Source organism: Balaenoptera borealis, assembly GCF_965194805.1.
Source record: "Balaenoptera borealis genome assembly, chromosome: 4".
Classification (NCBI taxonomy): Eukaryota; Metazoa; Chordata; class Mammalia; order Artiodactyla; family Balaenopteridae; genus Balaenoptera; species Balaenoptera borealis.
Genome location: NC_138861.1, coordinates 49,391,757 through 49,417,163, shown reverse-complemented (window position 1 = coordinate 49,417,163; position 25,407 = coordinate 49,391,757). Strand labels below are relative to the sequence as shown.

Sequence of the window (25,407 nt, the reverse complement as noted above, 5' to 3'; positions counted from 1 at the left end):
GCTTCCAGACCTGATGCTTTTGTATTGAACAAAATCAGTCTTCCAAATTCCACTCATGTTTGAACTCTACCCTGTTGATTTTTCCTCTTGCAATAGCAGAAAATGACAGCTTCCTTTAGAAAGAAGAGCAGGTACCCATAAGATAACTTTGCATAGTATCATGGCCATACATATGAAACCGTCTTCACCACGACATTTGGACTAGCAGATGTTCAATTAATTACTCCACTAAAAGTTTCGGTTAAAGCAGGGAACTGTCAAACAAGGCACACACGATGTAGAAATTTTATACCAATTTAAAAAATTTAAATGTATATGCATTTGCCAATTTTGATGTGAGGCCAAGCTCTTTTCTTTGAGGAGTCAAATGATTGGTTTTCTTCTTGTCTTTTTTGCAGAAGTTGCTCCTATAATTTATCACTTGTAATTTTCATATTCAGTTTCTTTACAAATACATTTGCAAAGTAATGTGAGCTCAGAACCTTTCCAGATTCCTATGATTTGTTTTTAAAGTCACGTAGGTATACTGAGGTATGAGTTTTTTAAAACCAATAATTACTTTGGTCTTGCTCACATCTAATTTAATAGTAACGTTATTTTATGTCTGTCCTGTACAGCAAATCCTTAAACTAGTTTTCATAGAACACCCCTCTTCGTTTTTTGCCTCCATATTTGAACACTTCATATTATATACACTACAAAATAATATTTATAAAACTGAGTTCCTCAGACCATTTGTCTATAGGTATTGGAGTGGAGTAAATGTTTTCAGATCAAATAAGTTTAGGAAATGCTAGTGTATAGTAAGTTATGCAAGTTTCTTGACTGAATAACTTTTTCATGGCATTTGCAAAAAGTCTGACTTAGCATACTACGTTTGGCAACAAACACAATTTACCCAGCTGGTGGGAGCAGAATTAAGCAGGCATACAAAAAAGGAACTAGCCACAAAACTTAGGGTCATGTGAGTAACAAATAAACCTGTTTTATAGAGGGAAATGGAGAACACTGGTTACCGAAGGCACTGAGGAGATAAAAGCTAGTGAAGAAACTCTCTTATATATTAGTTTTAACTATGTCAAGCCTGCAAAAATTCTGTGTCCTACAGGTATATGTGTTGAAGTGTATATAATTGTCCTCATCCATAAACTGCAGAGTAAATACTCCAGATTCACTCTTTCCTGGATGGCATACAACCTTCCTCAAGGTCCCATCTGTCTCTTTTATCTCTCTCTATTTTTCTGTTTCTTTTCTTTCTCTTTTATTCTTTTTTTCACCAAATTTGGCAAAGCTTTGTCTATAACTATATTTTTAATTTTCATGATTAAGCCTTCTGGCCTTAGAGATGTTGTTTATCTTCTTGGGAGTACTCAAGGTAAAGATGTTGCTAATCTTCTAGAGAAAATACAGTAAATTTTGCTCCCAAGAGGAGCAAGGGTAGTTCCTACATGATTCTCAGCTTTCTACACAGCAGCATGTTTTGCTGATACAGAAATATGATAAATGAATTACTTAAACACACATCTCCCTACCAAGTCATCTAAGGATAGTTTTGGTGGTGACATTTAAGCAAGTGTATGTTATGGTCTGACTGTTAGATAAGACTATTTTGTGTCAGCAGATCTGAACTCTTTATATATGTACAATACAAAATATTAATTTATAAAACTGAGTTCCTCAGATCATTTGTCCATGTTTAAAAGGGGAGCAAATGTTTTTAGATCAATTAAGTTTAGAAAATGCTAGTGTATACCAAGGTATTCAAGTTGCTTGAGTGAATTACTTTTCAGAGATTTTAATATGCTGATATACATTGAGCATCTCTTATGGTCAGTATGGTGTTATACATTTCCCAAATTTACTTCATCTTCAACTCTTTTTTTTTTTTCCTGGATTACCTATTACATTTTTAGGAATAAGAAAAATTTAAGGCATCCAAGCAATTGACTAAGGAGAGAGGAGTTATGAGTGGAAGTGCCTGAACTAGTAACAAGTTATACTTTTGCTGTAGAGAAGGAAGAAGGAAAAGTCAAGAATGGGGCAAAAGTTGTAAGGGAAGACTTTATGGTATTCAGAATGGTTGAGTTGGAGAAACCAAAGGAAAATTGAGTCTGAACAAAATTAAGTTGCTGCTACCTTCTTTGAAATGTGTTCTTATTAATTATTACCATGACTATAAACAAAACCAAGATTATGTGGACCTCTCCATAAAACTTGCCACTTAATTTAAAACAAGGTAGGCATGAAGAATAGTCTAATTCTCAATCATGGACAAAAAGGATCACAGTGAATATCAGTACTTTGCCCAGGAACAAGTGACTCTTGGATGTCAAAGAAGTATTCAGTGTTTCTACTCCTCGGTTATCTCATCTGTATAATAGACACTATAAAACCTCCACTGTAGGATTATTCTGAGACTTGAATAAAGTAAAATGTGTGAAAATGCCAAGCATAGTGCTTGGCAGGCATATAGTAGGCATAGGGTAAATATTACTTTTCTCTTTTGTTTACACTTACCGTGTGCCCTCTCAGTTCCAACAGTGGCCTGCATTCTTAAAGGCAAAGTTAACCTTTTACTATTTACACTATCTTCACTCGTTAAGTGCAGTCGCCTTGTTTTCTTCTGGTAAAAGAAATCTTTTCAGGGCCAATTACTTAACTTCTTCTAGGGCAGTCATACTTTCTAATTTGTTTTTGGTACTAGAAATATATCATAAAAAAGTAAAAAAAATAAATGATTTACCAATCTGAGTTGCACATCAATCAAAGGCAGTTATTTATGTTGTGGAGATCTGTCTTCATTTTAACTTTACTCCTTCATATTGACAAAGGAGTAGTAAGAAAGTTATAGTGATTTGTTTCTTGTCAGGATCCATTATGGGAAACCAAGGAGCAAAAAAAATAACTGACAAGAACCTTGAAACTGTAAGAACTCTCCTTCCTTACATTTCAACTACCTGTCTCATAGTAGACTAGACATAGTAGACATGGTAGACCATTTAATAGGTGAACAGATTTTAACTTGCTGTTTTAGAATCCTAACCATAATATAATATGTTATATTATAGGATCAATCATGTTTGTTACGAGATAGTTTGGCTTTTGAAAGGTGTATTTTATTTACTCAGCAAGGAAGTTGAAAATATACATGGGAAAGTAATTAAGCCAAATAACTTACCAGTTGCTTTAACAACTTTGTTATACTACTGCTCCTTCAAGAAGTCCAGCTTTCAGCCAAGGAGTTATTTGTTTGCCAAACAGAAAGTAAATATTCATTGTAGCCTTGCGGAACAGAAGAGATGTTCATTCTGTTGGCCACATATTTACCAAACTATAAATGGCATTTGGGTTATACTGACTGAATCCTACTCTTCAGGGTGTATTTAATATGTAACACTTCCACCGTGGTAGAGACTCCTGATTTAAAGTCTCTATCAACTCAGACAGCACCCATAGATAACAACTGAAGCCTACTGGTCTAATTTAGAGATTATGATATTTTCTTTCCCAGGAAGTTTTGTTTCCAAATGGTCACATTGAGTGGATCTAGTGCCTTTACACTTGTACCTTCCAATGTAGGTTGATACAACATCATAGCTCCCTGTCTCAAATAACCTTCCAGCTTTTTCTTTTTTTTAATAAATTTATTTATTTATTTATTTATTTTTGGCTGTGTTGGGTCTTCGTTTCTGTGCGAGGGCTTTCTCTAGTTGCAGTGAGCGGGGGCCACTCTTCATCGCAGTGCGCGGGCCTCTCACTATTGCAGCCTCTCTTGTTGCAGAGCACAGGTTCCATACGCGCAGGCTCAGTAGTTGTGGCTCATGGGCCCAGTTGCTCCTTGGCATGTGGGATCTTCCCAGACCAGGGCTCGAACCCGTGTCCCCTGCATTGGCAGGCAGATTCTCAACCACTGCGCCACCAGGGAAGCCCACCTTCCAGCTTTTAACTGGCCACTCATTTTTAAGGTTGGCTGAGAGAAGAAAATAAAACCTCCACGGTCTGGTAATCATGGGTGGCCCTTATTTGTAACATGTTCCCCTTGGGCTGAGTCACAAATCCGCTTTAAAAAACTGATCAGTACTCTCTGGAACAGAATGTCAATCAGATGTGACCAGAGTTTTATAATTTGATGAAAACTTAATATTTTCTAGTTGAAATTGACCTGGGCTTTGGTGAAAGGTTTAATTGTTCTGTGCCATATCTCAGTTTGTTGATTTTTTCCCTAGTAAATAGATTATTTTCATGCATGCTTTAAGAATAATCAACTGAGGATGTAACAGAGGGTTTATTGAGAAATAGTTCTGATTTATTGAAAAGATTAAAAACACTGTGTTTAACTTTTTCTTAAATGAGAAATTTGTATACTTCTAAAGTCCATGTGATAGAGCGGACCAAGGTCAAATAATTTTTCTAATTCACTGAACATTTTGATCTTTGGTCTAAAGCATCTAAAATCTAAAAATCTTCTGATATATGCTGGACCTATGGCAATGCTAAGAGCACTGGTATATACTATATTTGATTTTACTGCAGCTAGGCTATTGCAACTTAAAAGGGAGCTTTTAGTTTTTGTTCTTATTAAAAATCTTGTAATTTGTTCACCTTAGGACTCTTATATTGTATAGCCATAATATTTTGGTGTATCCTTTTCAGAATGTAGTTCAATAAGTATAAAAATTTTATTAAGTTAACTCTATAAAGAGATATATTTGAAAACTTCCACTGTTAGTAATGTGAAGCTACTGTAATGTACAACTTCAAGATTTAAAACTGCTTATATTTTGAAGCATTCTTTAAAAACCAAAACCAAACCAAATCAAAACAAACAGACAAACAGACAAACAAAAAACCCAGGGTGTTTAAAACATCAAAACTACCCTAGGAGCTTTTTAAAAAATACAAATTTCTGGTCTCATCCTCAAAGATTCTGATTCACTTGATCTGGATTAGACTCAGTTACCCCAGTTGTTTAAAACCCTCCCCAGATGATTTTTATATGTACTCTAGACATCAGTACAGTATAATGACTGCATAAAAAGCAATGTTTTCTAAGGTATATGCCATAAAACACAAATCCCTTGAGATGACTTGCAAAGAAAAATTTCTATAGGCAAGTATGTAAGGGATCCCCTGCATGTTATCCTTTCTTGGAGTTTTTGTAGAACATTTTTAAATATTGAGACTGAGAAGTCCTGCAGAAATTAAATCTATTTAATTTAGTGTACCTGTAGCTTTTCAGATGGATTTGTTCCTGGATAACTTATTTTTTCTGTCAGTGGTATTTTTATTTTATTTTGTTATTAAAGTATAGTTGATTTACAATGTTGTGTTAGTTTCAGGTGTACAGCAAAGTGATTCAGTTATAAATATACATATATCTATTTTTTTCAGATTCTTTTCCCTATAGGTTACTACAAAATATTGAGTATAGAGCTAGATGGTTAAACCTATTTTCTCCAGAATGTCCTTTGAGAAATGCTACTAAATAAAATTTAACAAGATCCAAATTGTTATTTACATCAGTACTGCTTTTTAATGCAATATGATTATGATGTCTTTGAGAATGTGCAATATTCAAAGCTATTGAGAATTATTTTACCTTTGTTTAGACCTATGAATGGAATATTTCTATTGCCTAAATGGCATCTAAAAATTAAATACTAAAGAGTCACTCTATTTTTGTACGATTTATTTTCTGATTGCATGAAACAATCAAAAAGAAAGCAAATAAATAAGTACATATAAGTGGTTTGTTTCAGTGGCTTAAGTGGCCATTCCTTGAACAGAATAATGGTTCTGTGAAGCTAAACTACTAAAAAAGTGCTCTTGTCACCATATTATTAAATATCCGCTGAATTGAAGTTTGGAAGCAAACACAAGTTGTTGGTGAGTGCTCCTTGTCACGTCACAAGACTTTACAAATAGACTGGTAAAAAACAAATTACAAATGCTTAACTCTTGCCTTTAATTGGAGGATCAGATCTAAAATTATGGTCAGGGCTCAGGTGACAGAGAATTTGTCAAAATTAGTTACTTGAGTATTTTAATTTAATGTAATATGCTCAGAAGAAGTTTGAATTATATTTAATGTGTGCTTGTCTTCCACTAGGAAAAAGTATTAAAGAAGTTTTGGGTTTGGAGGTAGAGATACAGTCACAATTCTAAGAAAGGAAGCATTTCCATAACATTGAAAAATGTTATCAAACAAGGAGGACAATGAATCATTAGTTTTACTCTCCAGAAAACGGGAGAAAAAAGGATGATTTGTTAATCAGCATCTTTTCAGGTCACGTGGGCCAGTCACTAAGCTAAGCACATTGTGTACATTATCTCATTTAAGTAGTAGAAATTTTTTTTTAATCCTCTTATATTTTCAGAAAACATAATCCATCGTTTAGAGTTTTAAAAACAAGTTGTGGTAATGGACTTACGTACTGTATCTGTATTCACACTGTACACTTCCTTTTTCCATTCTTCCTTCATCTGCCCCGTCATCTCTTGTTCCAATTCTTTCTTCCCTTTTAGAAAATGACTCTGTGCTTTTTACCCAGTGAATTTAATTGAAAATGTTAAGCAAGTAGACGAAGAGCCCTGCTTCCATGTGCTTTGTATGAGGAGAAGCTTCCCTTGTGTTTGGTTTCCATTGATCATCAGTCTTACCTGGAACATAAGCTCATTGTTGTACCTTATTCTTAACTACATGTAAAGAACATTCTACTTTATAATGATAGCAGGACTGTCAAAAGCAGTTAATTTCCCCCTCACATTTAGTGAAGCAAAGAAAAATAAAACTTCATATGCCTGGTTTCAAGTCTGTAGATGATCTGAAATTGTGTCCATGGGTTACTCTTCACGTTTAACTCACCTTGGTTGGTTTCATGGTGCTGTCACCTCAGTGCCAATTAGTACACTGGACATCTGCCAAGAAGGAGCTGAAATAAGGCCATCGGCTCATTTCATCTTGGCACAAGGTCACTGCTAAGCTGTATTTAACCTGGTGCTAGAGGCCAGACACATTGTTTAGTCCAGGAGCTGTATTATATGCAGGAGCTTTAAAATAAAGAGAGACTATGCAGGCACTGTTTTTCTTCTTCAGTCTTCTCACAAAAGAAAGATAGTGAAAACCCATCATAAATATTTCAGAATTATGGTAACCACTACCAGCATACAAAGTGTACATTATAGATTTTTCCAGCATACTAAAACCCATCATTTTTGTGAGGAAGTTGTTTATATCACTCTCTGCTGTTTCTCAGAGTCAAATAAATGGTGACGGCCATATCATTGGGAAGACAGGGAGTATCCTTACTTGGCAGAAAAGGGGGTTTAGAAAGAAGGTACTAGTTGGGGTTGATAATATTCAAACTAACAGGGCCAGGATCAGTAATAGTGATATTGGAACCTAAGGCAAAAGGAAGAATCTTGGCTTTATTTTGATTTTGTTCATGATGGACTTTTTAAGTTAATTTGTTTCTGTTAAATATGTTATTAAAATATCATTTATCTTGATTACTAAGTATTTTGGTGCTCCTTAAATTTTGTACCATTCTAATCTTTGCTCTACAAACTAAAATAAGCTGAAAACTCAAAAGGTTTATGGAAAATCATAGAGAAAAAGTCACCATACTGACCCCATATTTCATATAGTAAATAATAGATATCAAAGTTTCATCATTATTAGCGTTTGAGATTTTTTAGTGCATAATATTGAACAGTAAAGTTTCCAGCATTGTTGAAAGTCAATAATAGGTTGATTCACAGCCAAAATTTCATGAGGAGCGGGATAAAGGCGATGTGGCTGAGCTACATGAAATTTGTGATCTCCTGTATTTAAACAGGGGTCTTGGTCAAGGCAGGTTCCCCTCACGCACCAGTCCACACTATTCCTTATGTATCAGAGAGATATTTTTATTATTTATATTTTAAATGAAGGAGAAGGTTAACGTCCTGGCAAGAGGGCACGTATTGGTGAAAAGGGAGACTGAATGTGCAAGGAACTGATTGATTTTTTTAAATTTTCATTGTAGATGCAAAATGAAAAGAAAATTAAATATGATTTGCAAGAAATCTTGCTTGCTCAGACATCTTACTGTGGAATAGTGACTCAGCCTTGACCAAACTCTGAGCCCCTGTATTGAATTTTCATATTACCACCTTGCTTCTTTGTAGTTGTTAATATATTCTTAGTGTTAATATGTTCCCAGGTTCTAAGAAAAAGAGAAAGCCCCCCTATGGCCAACTTATCATTTGGTATTCCTATAGCTGCCAACTTAAAAACGGATAGCAAAACAAATCTGGTTTATTTTATTTACAATTATACATGTATTTAAATGTTCAATATATTTTTCTCACCTGAATCCCTTTATGAAACCTAAGTAGATCCATCACAACGAATTCAACTCAAAGACGCATTATCTTGATATTTATCAAGGATCTTGCACTTCAAACTCTTTGAAGTTGACTTTGTGAATGATTTCAACATTATATATTTTCTCTTTTTTATTAGCTTATGTGCAAATGAATTTCTGTCTGATACCTGGTTCCCAGCAAAAGTGTTGTGTGTGAGCAATTGTATATATGAGTGTATGTATACATTTGTATATGTGTAAGCACTGCATTTGCCCACGATGCCCCTGCTTTTATTGGGAATAGAAAGTGGAGATTCATATACTTCTTAATTTCCTCTACTAGATGGCACATTACTTATGAGCAAGAACTGTGACTTAATCATCTTTGTATCAATGGTTCTTCACTAGTTTGGTACCTGCCATGTCCTGTTGCTGAGGATAAACTCATCCAGAAAGTGATGCCTTGCTGCTACTCTCTCTCTCTCAGGAATCTTCTAATAATGAAGCAGTTATTTGCAAACAGTGAGCCTGGAAAAAGATGGCAATATACAGGAAGAACTAAGGAAGGCTCAGGGACATGGGACCAAAGAGAAGGCTCTTGTGGGGGCTGCAGAGCTTCTCAGAGCTTAGTCATAGGCTGGAAGAAGTCCAGAGCACCGGAAAGCCAACTCAATTCGAGGCAACTTCACTGCAGAAAGGACATCTTAGCCAGGTCTTCAGACACGCTGAGCCCCACATGCACTTACATTCCCTCCCCGACTACAACGCCACCTGGACTTGGAGACTGTTTATCAAAACACTTTTCAAGTTCCCCCACTTTCAGAACATTCTTCCTGATTACATAAATCAGTATTTATTTCTTACTTTCTTAACAAATGATACCTCTTATTCTCTATCATAAATGATTGCACCTGACTGTGTTCAGTTCATGCTTTCTTTATAATTTTCTTCCGTGTCATGCTTTGTCTCCTTAATAAGATTATAATCCCCTGGTGGAGAGAGCACATCATAAATTCGTTCTGTACTCCTCACAGTGCCTTGGCAATCCCGAAAGTATATAAAATTTAAATAGGTGTGGCATTAAATTAATTGTAAGTTTATCGTTTCTTCTTTGCATTGAGGTTGCTACATATCTAGGCTTTAGAAATGAGGAGAATGCTGTGTCTTAAAAGATGCAAAATGCATCACTTACTTAAACTTAACTGTTTTAATCAGAGTCCCAATTGAAAAAGGTGACAAACTCAAATTAGCATAATTTGAAGAAGGTTTCTATACAAAGGTATTACTTGAAAAGTGTGGGGGCTTCCCTGGTGGCGCAGTGGTTGAGAATCTGCCTGCCAATGCAGGGGACACGGGTTTGAGCCCTGGTCTGGGAAGATCCCACATGCCGCGGAGCAACTAGGCCCGTGAGCCACAACTACTGAGCCTGCGCGTCTGGAGCCTGTGCTCCGCAACAAGAGAGGCCTCGATAGTGAGAGGCCCGCGCACCGCGATGAAGAGTGGCCCCCGCTTGCCGCAACTAGAGAAAGCCCTCGCACAGAAACGAAGACCCAACACAGCCAAAAATAAATAAATTTAAAAAAAAAAAGTGTGGATAGGCTGTGCGGGATTATAAACAATAGTGAAATAGCCTGGGGCTGATAATAATGAAGGAGCTTTTCCAGTCTGCGGTCTAAGGGGCAATGGCAGAGAGGTCTTAGTGGAACTCTGAAAGAGAGTGCCATGTAGCAAAGTCTTCTAGGGTCCAGTACTGATTTTTGGTCAGAATACAGAGCTGACTCAAGGCAACCCCAGAGCTAGGGAGCCAGGGAAATAAATACCCTGATCTCACACTTCTTCCTCCCTCCTATCCCTGCCATGGCTGCCTATTGGCCCAACCCAGTGGAAAGCTATAAGGATGGGAATCCAGTACTATCATCCATGCAAGTTAGTCTCCCTGGGAGGAAGCTGGGTGGAAAAGTGCAGAGTGTATTTGAAGGGGCACATGGAAGATATCTGGCACATTCTCTCTTAATGGAGACTGCCCTGATACTTGGAAGTTTATACCACTAAGGGTAATACTTTCTTTTAAAAAATTAATAATGAACACAATTTTCGAATTCAGTAAGTCAAATGTCTATATGATGCCACTCCACTTTAATTACCAAGTAATGTTACATGTGCTATCCCAGAGATACATGCAAAATGCTATGGAAGTCAGGGAGGGAGGGACCAATTTTACTTGGAAAGTCAGCAGGGTTTCTCCCTGGGGTAAGATCTTTAAAGGTTCTAATGAAGAAAGGAAGAAGGAAATGCTATACAGAGAGCACAGGGTGATTCCTGAAAGAGCAAACAGCATAGAGCAAGCATATTCTGAAGAAACCAATAATAATGGGAAAAGAAAATTGGCCTTTGGGGTCAAATTGAAACCTGTTTGAACCCCAGCTCTTCCACTTATTAGCTATGTGATGTTGGGAAATGAACAAAACCTCTCTGATGCTCAGTTTTATCATCTGTAAAACAGGCACAGTAATTCTTACCTCACAGGTTACTTTTATTGATTAAATGAGACAATGTATAAAAAGTACCAATAATTATGTCCAGTTGTTAGGAGTACTCTCTTTAGACACAGAGACTATTACTTCCAAATTCTTATTCTAGATTACAAAATAATAACCTGTTATTAGGCTGAGAAACTATAGATTAAAAGGCAAACAATCAGATAAACAACAAGAATTTACTGTATAGCACAGAGAACTATATTCAATATCTTATAATAAACTATAATGGAAAAGAATCGGAAGCTGTACACCTGGAACTAACACAATATTGTAAATCAACCAGTTCAGTATTTTTAAAAGGGCAAACAAACAAATCATCCACAAATTAAGTTTGTAACTTGTATTCATATGGTAACTTTTGCCTTGGGTGGTGGATCACTTGTAATAGTCGGTAAGCAATCCCACTATTTCCCATTTATGGTTGTTCTCTGCTGGCATCTAGTTTTGGTACTGAATGATTTCCCTGTTTTTGCTCACTTCTTTCTTTTTCATATGTTGTAAACCATCAAGAGGTCTTCCTCATGGGTTTCCATATGCTTGAGGTCAAACTTGTATGCATATTAAAGAGCAATAAATAATAATGTTCAGTGAATGGAGTCATATAATCCTTTAATCCTCTATTAAGTTATTCAAGAAAGATCTTTCAACAGTTATCACAGTTAGTTCAGACTTGCTTTCTTCACATCTTCTGAAAAGGGTCAGGTTTTTCCATTATCTAAAATATTGAGTTTGCTAACTTTGAGATGTTTATGGACTCTACTGAAGAGAAACTCAGTGACCTTGATTTAATCTTGCTTTCTACTATAAAACATTCTTCTTCAGTAAATAACTGGCTTTATATCCCTTTTCTTTTTCTATCTTGATGTATATATATAAACATATGTGTGTCAATCCATTCATTTTATGCCCTTGCCCCCGTGTCCCACCCACCACACAAAAGATCAGGAAAGATAGCATACATATATCTACTACCTCTTTGGTGACTTTCTTACATTATATTTGAAAAAGTATTCTATTGTTTCTCGTTGGGTTTTTTTTTTTTTTTTAGGAATCTTGCCTCTAGCTTAACAATATGTCCATTGATCTGCCAATTGTATTCAGAGTTTAGTCAGATTTAGGTTGGAAATTATATATGAATTAGACTACATGCCCCCAAACAGCAAGTGGTTTACTGACTTCTAATGCTACTGCAGACACCCGTGGGTATTCATTAAATGTTAATTAATAACGGTATGCTGAGTTGAATTGAGTTGTGGATTCTGGCTGATTGCTCTTCAGTTTAAAATTATGAGATGCACGGCATCAATCAGGAGGCAGGATCAAATTTTGATTTATCGCATGTGTCTAGAAAATTGTAGAGCTTTAGGAATTCAAAGAAGTAGATATTTGTAGTAGATATGAAAGATAATACATAACAGAAAAACAGAAACAATGTGAAAGGTCTGAGAGCATTTTCTTGGGGCTTTTCCTTGCCTCTGTTACCCTTTAGGTTCTCATTTGGAGTTATCCAAATTCATATAAAAGCTAGGTGGCTTTTTAAATTTATAACATTTTTGTGGTTAAGTGGATAATTATGAGAACTTGGAACATTCTGTTGTTGTCCTGAGTGGACATTATACTTCTCTTTGCTAAGGACAATCACTATTTTATAAGGTTTTGGAAGTAGTTGCAGATTATTTTGAGAAGTAGGAAGGAATTCTTGAAATATTCTAAGTTTTTTTTAGCTTTATTATGGTTCTCTTAATATGGTTCTCATTTGTTATAAGTGATTTTTAGACATGACTCCATATTTATGCTTTCTGCCTGCAAATGGTTATGGAGAGTCATAGTTTTAAGGCAGAATTTCAGATTTTCATCCATTTGCTTACTTAATATTACCTAAAATTATAAAATTAACTTTTTAAAAAGCCCAAGAAAAATCTTTCTATAATAATTCTGATATAATTAGCCAGATTGAATCCAATTGGAGTAAAAAGAAAGAAGTTTAGTCTTTTAGTAAGATGGATTTGATATATTTCTGAGCATTAAAATTAATTTGTGTCCATCAAGGATATTTTTAAAAATTGTTTAAGAGGGGTGCCTTTTGTTAGGCAAACATTCCTCAATACTACTTGTATTTAAATTAATATTCCATTAATTAAAGATGTAGAACCCTAGAGTTTTCTGAGCCTTCAGTCATAGTTCCGGTTTTTCTTATTTTACATATAAATCCAGTAAATTGTATGTTATGATTTAAAAATAACTTTTATTTGTTTTTGGTTAAAGCTCAATAAACATGAATTTGACAAATTAGATTTCTCTAAATATTTAAACACTGTCTATACACTAATTGAAATCCCTGAATCATTTTAAACCATATAGTATATTTAATTCTCGTAAGTATTTCTGACACCTTCCAAGGCAGACATAGAGATCTACCAATATCTTTCCAAGTAGGTAATTATACTTGCCAACCTATTATGTTCAAGCATTTAGATTCCGTAAATATTTTTCTTTCAAAAATTCAAATATTCACTTGTATTAGTTGAATTCTGCCAACACATATGCTACTTGGTTTTAAACCATCTCTTCATCAACTGATTTACTTTGAAGTGATCCTACACCTTCCTTTAATAATAAAATTTCCTATCTGACTTATTAATCCTAAGTGTATGGTCATTATATTGATGGTATTGAAAACTGATGGATTAACCTATCATAAGTAGTGAAAATTTTTAATTCCAGAGACTTTGAAAGGAAATTCAGCTTTTTGAAATGTGTAAGACTGAATTAAGAAGTCTTGCCTACAAGGAGTCATGTTTTAAGGAATAGATCAAATGATCTATAATCAACCTCAGTGCAGTTATGTAGGTATATTCATATGTGTTTATTTTAAAAGAAATCATCCTAAAATGTGTTCATATCACCAATATGAGAACTAAAAAGAGAAAATCTGTGTTTTGTAGCCCTTCTAGCAGTGTTAACCATTCTAAATTTGGATTAAGAAGTAGATATGGAATAGTATTCTTTATAGGAACTTCTATGTCTGTAGTCAATTTGGGAGGAACATGTGCCCTTCTGAGCCTACTCCTTCTGTAGGGTCTTGGAATTATATGTAATTAGAATGGGACAATTACGTGACACTCCTAACCCCAGACATAGGGTGAGGAATTAACTGAGTGAACATAGAGACTCTTTTCAACATTCATTGTGGAAACAGGTTACACTTAAGGAAATCATAGAGTTAACATGTAATATATTTCTATCAAGCAAGTTAGGAAAATATTCCGAAGAATCCTTACCAGTGGAAGTGATAATAGTTCTGAAACACCAATGATCTTGTCAGTTTAGGTTTTTGACACATTATATAAATGTGTGCTTTATCAAGTAGTGTGCCTTTACCTGAAAGGCTAGGTTCAAATTCCAGATCCTTAAGACAAATTTTACATCTTACCCTCCCAAACGTATATACATGAAAGCTTATGAAACTCAGAAAATTCATAAACTATGGGAGACAAAGCACAGTGTACAGTTGAGCTGTTCTGATTGCAAAGTTAATTTTAGCTGCTTAAGAGAACAGAATTTAAACCTAAATCAAAGAGTTATTCTTAATTTTATACTATCACAATGATTGCTAGTTGCCATTTGTTGAGAGGAATAATTTAATTTTGAGCTATGTATCGTAGCATTTTATTTTAAAATATCAATTCTTTTTATATACCAAAATACTTTTTTTTTTAAATAAATTTATTTGTTTATTTATTTTTGGCTGTGTTAGGTCTTCGTTGCTGCACACAGGCTTTTCTCTAGTTGCGGCGAGCAGGGGCTACTCTTCGTTGGGATGCACGGGTTTCTCATTGCAGTGGCTTCTCTTGTTGCAGAGCACGGGCTCTAGGCGCTCGGGCTACAGTAGTTATGGCGCGTGGGCTCAGTAGTTGTGGCTCATGGGCTCTAGAGCGCAGGCTCAGTAGTTGTGGCGCACGGGCTTAGTTGCTCCGTGGCATGTGGAATCTTCCCGGACCAGGGCTCGAACCCGTGTTCCCTGCGTTGGCAGGCGGATTCTTAACCACTGTGCCACCAGGGAAGTCCCTCAAAACACATTTTATGTAACTGCTGCTATGTAAAATTGGTTAATTAGCATCTGTGGCAGTTAAAACTAGTAAGGTATAAAGAAAATTGTCCCAATTAAGTTGCCAGAAGTTTCCTATTGAGCAAATAACTAAAAATTGTGTTCAAATAAAAATAGTAAAATTTAACTTGAAAAAATGATTTATCAGTTTAACCTTAGTCCCTCCTTACGTTGCCCCCAGGCAGAGCTGTGAAGAAACAACTGCTCTATATGACTTCTTTTTCTTTCAATGATTCTCTTCTAGATGTTTTACATATTTTGAAAGTAATAAAATTTGAGGGGAAATCAATTATATTAATTGTCAGACCTTATTAAAGATTCTAAGGAGAGTGAGAAATTTTGAGCACAGCTTTAAAGAAATATGCATGAGTCTTTAAACCTCTTCTCTGATACATCATCAATTTTTCCCTCTCCAGTGAATAATTCCCATAAGAATATAATATGTTGTAATGTTTCTCATCTTAAATCCCTTTGTCCTCACAACTCCCCTACCCACCCATCACTGCCCCTATTTCTCTGCTCCTCTATACATTAAAGTGCCTAGAAGACTTGTTTATACTGGCTGTTTCTGTTTTCTCTCTTCCGTAATCTTTTTATTTTTATTTTATATTGGAGTATAGTTGATTAACAATGTTGTATTAGTTTCAGGTGTACAGCAGAGTGATTCAGTTTTACATATACATGTATCTATTCTTTTTCAGATTCTTTTCCCATTTAGGTTATTACAGAATATTGAGCAGAGTTCCCTGTGCTGCTGTACAGTAGGTCCTTGTTGGTTATCTATTTTATTTTATGTTTATTTATTTATTTATTTTTGGCTGCCCTGAATTGAACCCGGGCCCTCAGCAGTGAAAGCATGGAGTCCTAACCACTGGAGCACCAGGGAATTCCCTGGTTATTTATTTTAAATATAGCAGTTTGTACATGTCAATCTCTTCCATAATCTTATGAACACATTCCAATGATGATTTTATTTGTGCTGGCCTGGTTGACCTTTCAAGGTTACCAGTAATATCCATATTGTCTAATCCCTGACCCGTGCTTCCCCTAATTTCGTGGTCTGTACTTAGTCCTCATTTTCTTTAACCCCCTCAACAGCATTTGACTCACCTGATCACTTTCTTTACTCAGCCTCTCTTGTTTCTCTTCCTACCTTCTCAGTCTTCTCTGCTGATTCCCCTTCCTTCTCTCAGTCTCTAAAATTTGGCACTCACTTGAACTCCTTTTGCTCTATTCTAGCTATGGTATTCCCTGCGGACCTCATCCAGGTCTGTCTTTTTATACTATCACACTGATGACTTCCAAATCTATATCTAGCTCAGGGGTGAGTCCAGACCTTTGTTCTGTTCCCTGCTGTATCCTCAGAACTTGGTAGAGTGACTGGAACAATACAAGTGCTCAATCAATATTTATTGAATAAATGAATGAATGTTCTGCTTTGCCTCCCAGGGTTATTGTAGAAACCAAATAAATCAAGAGATATGAAAGTAATTCACCCTGCAATTGTCAACTGATATTATTATTCATCTTGCAGTTTTGCACTATTCAAAAATGATTTATCATTTTGAATGAGAGGATTTTTTAAACGTATTTCAACATTCTAATCTAGATCTTCAAAAATGGCATGTCTCCTCAAATTCAATGTTCTGTTTCATTCATCAAACTCTGAGCACCAAGGAAAGAGGTATAATGAATCTGTATTCAAGTGTAAAAATAAATGCTCTAATGTTTACTCTGATAAAAGTATGGTGTCTTTAATGCATGAGGCCCACAGATTTGCTAGTCAGTAATCCCAACTTGAATGGCATGTCCTTGCAAAACTAGTTGCAGAGTGTTAATCATTTACAATGTAAATAAGCAATTAGATAAGTTATATGATCCATAGCTTTAAAGCTTAATACTTTCTGGTTGAATGGCTGTCAATGAAAGAATAAGACATGGATACAAGCTAATAGGATGAGTATGGTTGAAATACACCAATTCTAAAATTATAGTCTCTGCCTGTTATAGCAAATTCTTCTACAAGAGTACTGATTCTCAAATTTTATGGTGCATCAGAATCTTCTGGCAGGCATCTTAAAGCACAGATTACTGGGTCCCACCATCACAGTTTCTGATTCAGTTGGGCTTGGGCCCAAGCATTCACATTTCTAACAAGTTCTCAGTTGCTTCCTATCTTCTTGGACATAGATGAGTTTCATTACACTTTGAGAAACACTGCAATAAAAAGTTTATTGCTATGTTCACGTGGAATATAAAGTTCAGTATAACTCCAAAACATTTCTCCAAAATTTTCCAATATTCCCCAATATTAAAGTCATCATTTATACTATTAAGGGATCTCTTGATTGAAAAACACTTTCAATTTTAGATTCATTCAAGGCCACAAACTCTCTGCCTTGCTTCTTTAGCTGTGAATGGCATTCCATTTGCTACAAGTTGTAGATTATTTCATTAAGACTTGCTTTCATTTGTGACTTCCATCTCTGTCATCACTGTTGGAGTAACATTGATCTGAATATACATGTCATTTATTCTAGCTACCTGTCTTCTATATCAATCAGATAAAATTTTGAATTCATTGGTTTCCCAAAAAAGCCAACCTAAATTAGAAGACTTAATTCTAGATACTCAGGCTCTTTCAAGGAAATGTTCTACTTTTATTTCTCAGAAGTTTTGATCAGAAGAATTTAATTAGATGCTGAGAAGGAAGTAACTAGATTCTGAGCCTCTGACATAATTGAAAGTCAAAATATATTGTTGGATTTAAACAGAGATCCTATTGACTGCTCAGTACAATCTGGGAAACAACTGCCCAAAATGTAATAAATTATATCATTTTTATAGTTGATGTACTCAGCACAAATAGTAGGTTTTTTGATAGAATGAGTCCAAGAAATGTGAAAAATTAGTGGAAATATAAACTATGCCTATTTAAGGTTTTACATTTTTCATTAATCATTTAAATGTATCACAATTGTACTTTTAAAACATGACCTATATGAAAATCAATATTTACTTGAAAGATAAATTGTTACTTTCCTAAGAAAGGACTTTTCTTAACAAATATAGTCAGAATTTATATATTTCCAAAAGTAAACTACTTTCCTGCATTTTAAAAGATTCAAATTATAAATATTTAATTTATCCAAATATTTAGGATCAAAATTATTATACATGGCAATAAAATGAGAGCAGAGCATTGTATGTCCCAAGCACTATACAAGATATTTTATGGTATTATTCATCAGATTAATTCACAATAATACTGTGAAGCAGGTACTCATCACCCTCAGTTAAAGCTGAGGGATCTCCCAGCTAGTCAATGAGTAATTTGAACTTGAGGAGTCTGCTTTCACTGTCCTAACTCTTAACCATTTTTCAGTACTTCTTTATAAGCACGTATTTGTTTTTGCAATCTGATCCAGGCAGCACTTTTGCTCTAATATTCACATATTTGGACATTTCTTATAGTGAAGTTTGTAGAAAGGCAATCAGAAATAATTTGTACGGTATAGAATTTTTAGGTCAGTGCTTTCTATATCTGTAGCCAAGTGGACAGACTCCCAATAAATCATTTCTAAATTTAATTATTAGAAATCTACCATAATTGGGATTTCCCTGGTGGCGCAGTGGTTAAGAATCCGCCTGCCAACCCAGGGCACATGGGTTCGAGCCCTGGTCCAGGAAGGTCCCACATGCTGCGGAGCAACTAAGCCTGGGCGCCACAACTACTGAGCCCACATGCCCCAGAGCCCACACGCCACAACTGTTGAGCCCGTGTGCTGCAACTACTGAAGCCCGTGTTCCTAGAGCCCATGCTCTGCAACAAGAGCAACCACCACAATGAGAAGCCCGTGCACCGCAATGAAGAGTGGTCCCCGCTCACTGCAACTAGAGAAAGCCTACGCGCAGCAACAAAGACCCAATGCAGCCAAAAATTAATTAATTAATTAACTAATTAATTAATTTTAAAAAAGGAAAAAGAAATCTACCATAATTAATAAATATCAATCAATCTATAATCGGTTGATAAATGTGCATTTATAGTTACTTTCAGCTTAAACATAATGTAGCTATATGTTGTTGGATGATTCCTTCTTAAAAAGAGATTATAACCTAGTAAGGAGTATAGGAAGTATGTAAAACAGTATTATAAAGTATTCATGAAATTAAAATGTAACATTAATTTTATTATAATGTAAGGCAACATTTAGTAATGTGTTTGTTGTGTACTGACTGCAAACTACAAACAGAATGATGATTACAGCCACTGGCCTTAATAATTCTCATTTTCCAGTTTAAGGGTTTTAAAATTTTCAAAATCTCATTAAGGATTAATGCAAATTTTCTGTTGACAAAATGCATTGAAATTTTGCCACTCTGATATTTTTGAAATTAACCTTTGAGGAAGAAACACTTGGAAAAAATTTGATTAGCAGAGCATCCCCAAACCCTTAATTTTCAGAGAACAATGTCTCTATAATGCATGAGACAATATGAAAAAATTAAATATGATGTTGAATGTGAGGCCAATTTGTTCTCTGGCTTTATTTTGTAAATTATATGCTGTTTTATTATTGTTGTTGTTTATTAAGAGGTGATAGTATCCATAGAAACCTACAATTTTTTTGCTTGTACTTCACAAAACACTGGTTGTTTTCCACGTATCATTCTCCATAAAAGGGAAAAAATGTTTTTCTATCTCAGTAATTTTCCACAGATATGCTTCAGAATTTACTTTATATCTTGCAATTTATCATTAGAGCTCTACTATTAATGAAGACTCAAACTGTTTTGAAGGAAATAATGCTTAAAAAATTAAGACCTTGTAATGGTATGAGTAAAAATTGATAACCCTACTTAGAACATTTAAATATTTTTCTGTAAGCTCTAATTAAATGGGTAGTACACTAGGGCTAGTTTTGACCTGATTTGTAATTGGAAATAAGGAAACATTTTGCCCTTGAAATTATTAATAGTATCAGAGGTGTTCACTGAAATATCCTCAAGTCTGTACCATGAATTTTGCTTGGAAACTGAACCTAAATTTCGGTCACCACAGTTTTCCTTGAGCAACTTGTTTTAAAGTTTAAGCACAAACAAGTAATTCACTGTATAGCTTTAAAATATGATACACATCTTTATATGATACACATATAATACTTCACTTCTGATTAATTGTTTTGCTTTTTAGTTCATAATTTTGACAATTTACAATTATTTTTTTCCAAGGAAAAAAATCTACTTAGGTGACTATTTTTGGAAATTTCCACACAATAAATTCAGTAAAATATTTTTAAAAATATATTCGTTAAGAAAAATAGCAGTCTATTTCACTGAGAAAGTCCTAGTTACGTGACGTAGCCTGTACTTTGAGCAGCACTGGTCTCCTGTCCCAAATCTTCCCTTGGGAATGTACTCAGAGATGTATTTGGGGAAAGAGGGAGAAGAGGTTGTAGGTAAATTAGTAAGAATTCAAAACCAAACAATTTTAAGCAACACTGAGTGAAGTTAGCAATAATTATCTTCCAGCTCACCTTGGCTTTTTATTGATTAGTGCTTTCATGACCATACAGTTCTTATCATTTGTTCTTTTCAATAATTTTTTTTTGCTGATAAAATAACACATGTTAGAACATCTGGAATAATGCATGCATTATAAAACAACACATGGTTGAACATCTGGAAAATACAGAAAAGTACCAAAGGAGAGCAAAATAATTTCTAATCGTAGCATTCACAGTAATCATTGTTAGAATTATTGTGTTTTTCAACCTAGTATCTTATTTATCTGACTTTTTACCTATATGAAAATAGAGGTATCATATATATAAAATCTGTATATTTCCTTGTGTATAATAAAAGCTCATATTAATAAATATTCTTCAAAATCCTATTGTAGTGATTGCATCATAAGGAATATTATCCATACTCCTATAAGCAATGAGCATGTATATCTTAGCATACCATTACCAATATTTCTCCTAAATATTTAAAAATCTTTGCAAAGCTTTTCATCAAAAATATGATTATCTTTTAAATTACTATTTTGTAATTATAAGAGGAGTTGAAATTTTCATATGCTAAATATTTGTATTTCTTTTTTGAATTAACTGTGCATCTACTTTAATGTAGATTTCTTTAACCTATTCTTAAATTTTACATTAAGCTTTTTCTTAATCTATTAAGTTCACTAAGCTTTTCTTAATCTACTTTTTAATTTTTGCAAAAGTTAATCATGCCATATAATTTATTTCACAGAATTTATTTTATTTCTGGGAAGGAAAAAATTCATATCAAATGCAAATATACAGAAGATCCCAATGAAATGTACACATACTTTCAATTACATATAAACAAATAAAATTGAATGATGTGACCTACTTGGCTAACTTAAAATCACAGACGCTTGAAGTGTTGGTACCCTAGCACCAAAGCATTGCTACCAACCCGAGCTAACATCTAGAAGGTGTATACAATTTACTGATACATTGTGTCTTTTAAAATGTGTGCAAATCCACCATCATTAAAGTAGGATTAAAAATAAAAATAACACTGCATAGATATTTATGTTCGAGCAGAAATTAAGAATGGAGAATGTATACTGGTTATAATATATATATATATACTTATATACACATATATGTGGATTGAAGATGACTACGATACTTTCACTCCAGTGATAATTACATCTTAAGGTTGCTTTTTTAAATTTCACCTTTGGAAAGAATTTTAGATTCACAAATAGGTAAATGGAACATTAAGCCCCGTAAAAGATTAACAAACAGAGTGAAACTTGATCCACGTGGTTGAAAGTCAATATTGAGTTTATTCATTTATCAAATTATACATTTAATAAATTGTTTTTGAGCCCCTTCAATTGCAAGGCTCAATACCAGACTCTCAGAACTGAAGGATTATGAATTAGAACAAATGGCTTCTCCAGTTAGAAATCATGTAACCTTAGTATGGAGAATTTAGTTCATATCTATATAAATGTCTCCAATTGTTTTAATCACATTCTTAGCAATGAGTCTATTATTTCCACTGAGACTCATAAAAAAAGTTTTTCTAAATCTTCTCCCTGTCTTTTGCTAATTCACTGAGGAATCAAGATCTATATCAATGGATGAAATTCTCAGATGAGAATTTCATATCTGTGATTGGCAGACGAAATGAGATTCAGGGGTCAGACACACAGCATCATTGGCTTTCAGGCAGAAACACACTCCAGTGGCTGTCACTCACTCTCATTACTAGGACTGTTTCTGCTGGGGCTGGGAGTGACACAGCAGGATATGACTGTCTGAATCGCTAAGCAATCTCCAGGCAAAGACAATAATTAAAATATTCTGATTTCAAAATGGTAATGTTTTACAGGTGGATCAGAAAACAATAAATTTTAGTACTGTGCCACGCCAAGCAAAGCATCTTTTTCTTTGGTCGTTTATTTCTTTCTGCGACTTATATGTCATACAGCCATGTATATGCAAGTTAATGTGTGGCAAATTTTCCTACATTCACAGTATACAACTTTAATGTGCATTGTTATGTATCAAAGAAAGACAGCCTTCTATAAAAACTCCTGTGTATGTGTATTATTGACTAATTGTTCCCAAGCACTCACTAGCATACTACACTAATTGTATGTCTCTGAGGTCAAATTAAATGTAATATGCCCTTTTTGCATTTGTAGATATGGGAGGCAGTTAAATGAGACTGAATTAATATTTACAGAATTTCTCTTTTAGCCTAACACAGTGCTAGTATATTAACTTCATTTCGTTTAATTCTCACAAAAATTTACTAGATAGGGATTATTATTTCTAAAGCATGACTAAAGATACTGAGTTTCCAGAAGTTATGTGCTTTCCCAGAAGTTAAACAGCTAATATAATATAGAATTGAGATTTCAGCAGGGTTTTCTCTGATTTTCTGAGCCTATGCTTTTTCAGACATAAATTGCTTAAAGTGATGATTGACCTAGGCTAGACCTAGAGGTGTAAGAAGGTCATTGTTTCCCAAATAGTGATAGTTCTCTTTAAGGTGAGAAGGCTCATCTTGTTTATTCAAGAGATCTGTAAACATTAGGGAACTGATTTGATGGCATCCCTCACCCACATCTCCCCCAAATTCAGTTGTATTGAAATGTAAAACACCAATGCTGGCTGTTCAGCTGGTTGGCTTAGAGTTATTTCACTTATCTGACCTCGCACCTGTTCTGTTAATTTGCATCAATGCTAGAAGAGTTGTATTTCTCAACCTAGGACATTTGTATAAAATTCGGAGATCACAAACTCAAATGCCTAGAGTTTTCAGAGCTTTGTGAATGAGATTGGATGTGAAAGAACAGGAAGTGCGGGGCCTGTTGGAGGCTGCACGCTCCTCACAAAGGAGATTGTTTTTGAGCCCCTTCAGTTGCAACTTGCAGTACCTGGCCCTCAGAACTAACTGAAGGGTTGTGAATTAGAACAGTTGGCATCTGTTCTGATCCACTTAAAAACAAACAACGACAATGTGTTAGACAAACAAAATACTTCAATATGAATTAATCCAACCCAAGGCTGCAAGTTTACAGCACTTAGTGAAAATTAAATTGTTCGTAGATGATTTGAGCACCTTAGCAGTCAGTATAATGCTGAAATATTATCAGAATAAGGTTAAATAATACTTAATGGTCCATTTTCTTAATTATTCCTTCTGTGAACCACACTAGTTTTTTCAAAGAGAATGAAGCAGTGCAGTCACTGATACTTGTTTTCAGAAATGCTCCTTTAAGCATAAAAATGCTTTATAGATCTCCAGCATTTCAAAGTTGATTTTAGAGATTATAAAGGTTTTAAAGTGTATGAGTTGTTTTCGGCCAGTGCGGGGGCGGGGAGGGGGGTAGATAAGAGAAAACAGCAAGCAAGGGGGTACTCCTGGGGTTTCCTAAAGCCAACCCTTAGGTGGCAGGGCCATCTGGGGTGTTAATTTGGCCGTTGAGACTGGCCAGGCTTGTGTCTTCTTCTTCTGCGTGTCCCCCTGAAGGTATGATCTGGGGGAAGAGGCTCCCCTTCCAGGACAGAGCGCAGAGGAGGACCTCTGGGGCAGATCCTCACATGTGGCTCTTTTCCCTTTCCTGGCACTCGTACTCAACCATGATGTGCCCGGTGGCCTCACTGTGTGCGCTGAGCAGACTCAGACTGTTCTGCGCTTGCTTGGAATGAAAACTCAGGCTCTGTGGACCACTTCTCCATCTTTCATTTTGCTTTTGCTATTTTTCCCTATTCAGCAGTACGGTGTGAATAGATTGGATTATGAGTTAATACAGGCCTATGGGTTGTTGCTAGGACAAAAAGCTAGGCTTTGTTTGGGGAATGACATTCGTTTGCTGGCTTTCTCTTGGAAACATGAGAGCCTTTCCCTTCTAAGCAGATTTTTTTTTTTTTTTTTTTTTTTGCCATGCTGAAACCATGGTAAATATTTCTGATTCATTGGGTAGAACCTAGTGCTAGCTGCATTAGGTACAGTTTATGTTTCAGGGATTCACTAGGAGGCTGCTGATGGGGAATCTTGGGTTGAGCCCACACTCATGTGTTAATGTTCCTGTCTTCTTACAGGAGGCGATCGAGATCGGATGACAGCAAATCATGAGAGCTACCTCCTTATGGCGAGCACCCAGAATGATATGGAAGACTGGGTCAAGTCCATCCGCCGAGTCATATGGGGACCGTTTGGAGGAGGTGAGTGTATTTTAAAATCATGGTAAAACAGAAAGATAGGCCAAAACTGTTCATCCTTTCCCCGAGCCCGTGTCACTATCAGCACCTACTTTCAAATGGATGAATGTTAAAATAAATAGTAAGCTACTAATTTATTTGTAGACACATATCTAAGTAACTCCTAGAAGTTCAATGTAGATCAAATATCATTAATAACCAAACTTCTTCCACGAATATTTTGAATTATAAAAAGGGATAATATTTTTCTTTTATCTTGGATGTTCCATTTTACTAATAATACATAGTTATGAGCCTCATATCATAAATGGAGATTAGTTAATAACCTGTAGATACAGGGCAAAAAAACATTTTGACTATTAGTTTTGGAAGAGATTTCAGCCCCCAGATGCTCAGTGGTATCAAAGAGGAGTGGCAAAGCATTGGATGAAAATATGCTGGTAATCAGAGTGACAAAAAAAAAAAAAAAGCTTTGCAACTTTGCAATCAGGAAAGTATTTGTGGATTTGATAATAAGTTTCTTTTAAAATTCTTAGCTAATAGAGTGTAGAGAGTATATCATGTGAAGAATAAGCTACATGGTGCTATGAATAGAGCTAAAAGGAAGAAGGAAGGACAAAAGATGTGAACTTTTCTATCAAGTAATATAGAGTGATATAAACAGAAAACATATTTAAAGAAAAAAT

General features: G+C 35.0%; 1 protein-coding gene across 4 annotated transcripts in view; it reads left to right on the top strand.

The window, feature by feature from the left end:
• The window catches only part of ARHGAP24 (Rho GTPase activating protein 24), a 518,667-nt gene that overhangs the window by 412,799 nt on the left and 80,461 nt on the right, over positions 1-25,407 (top strand). For all 4 annotated transcript variants that reach the window (XM_082391124.1, XM_082391125.1, XM_082391128.1 and 1 more), the window contains one exon: positions 24,602-24,724. In XM_082391124.1, the coding sequence (XP_082247250.1) occupies positions 24,602-24,724 (123 nt within the window). The remainder of the gene's footprint in view (positions 1-24,601; positions 24,725-25,407) is intronic.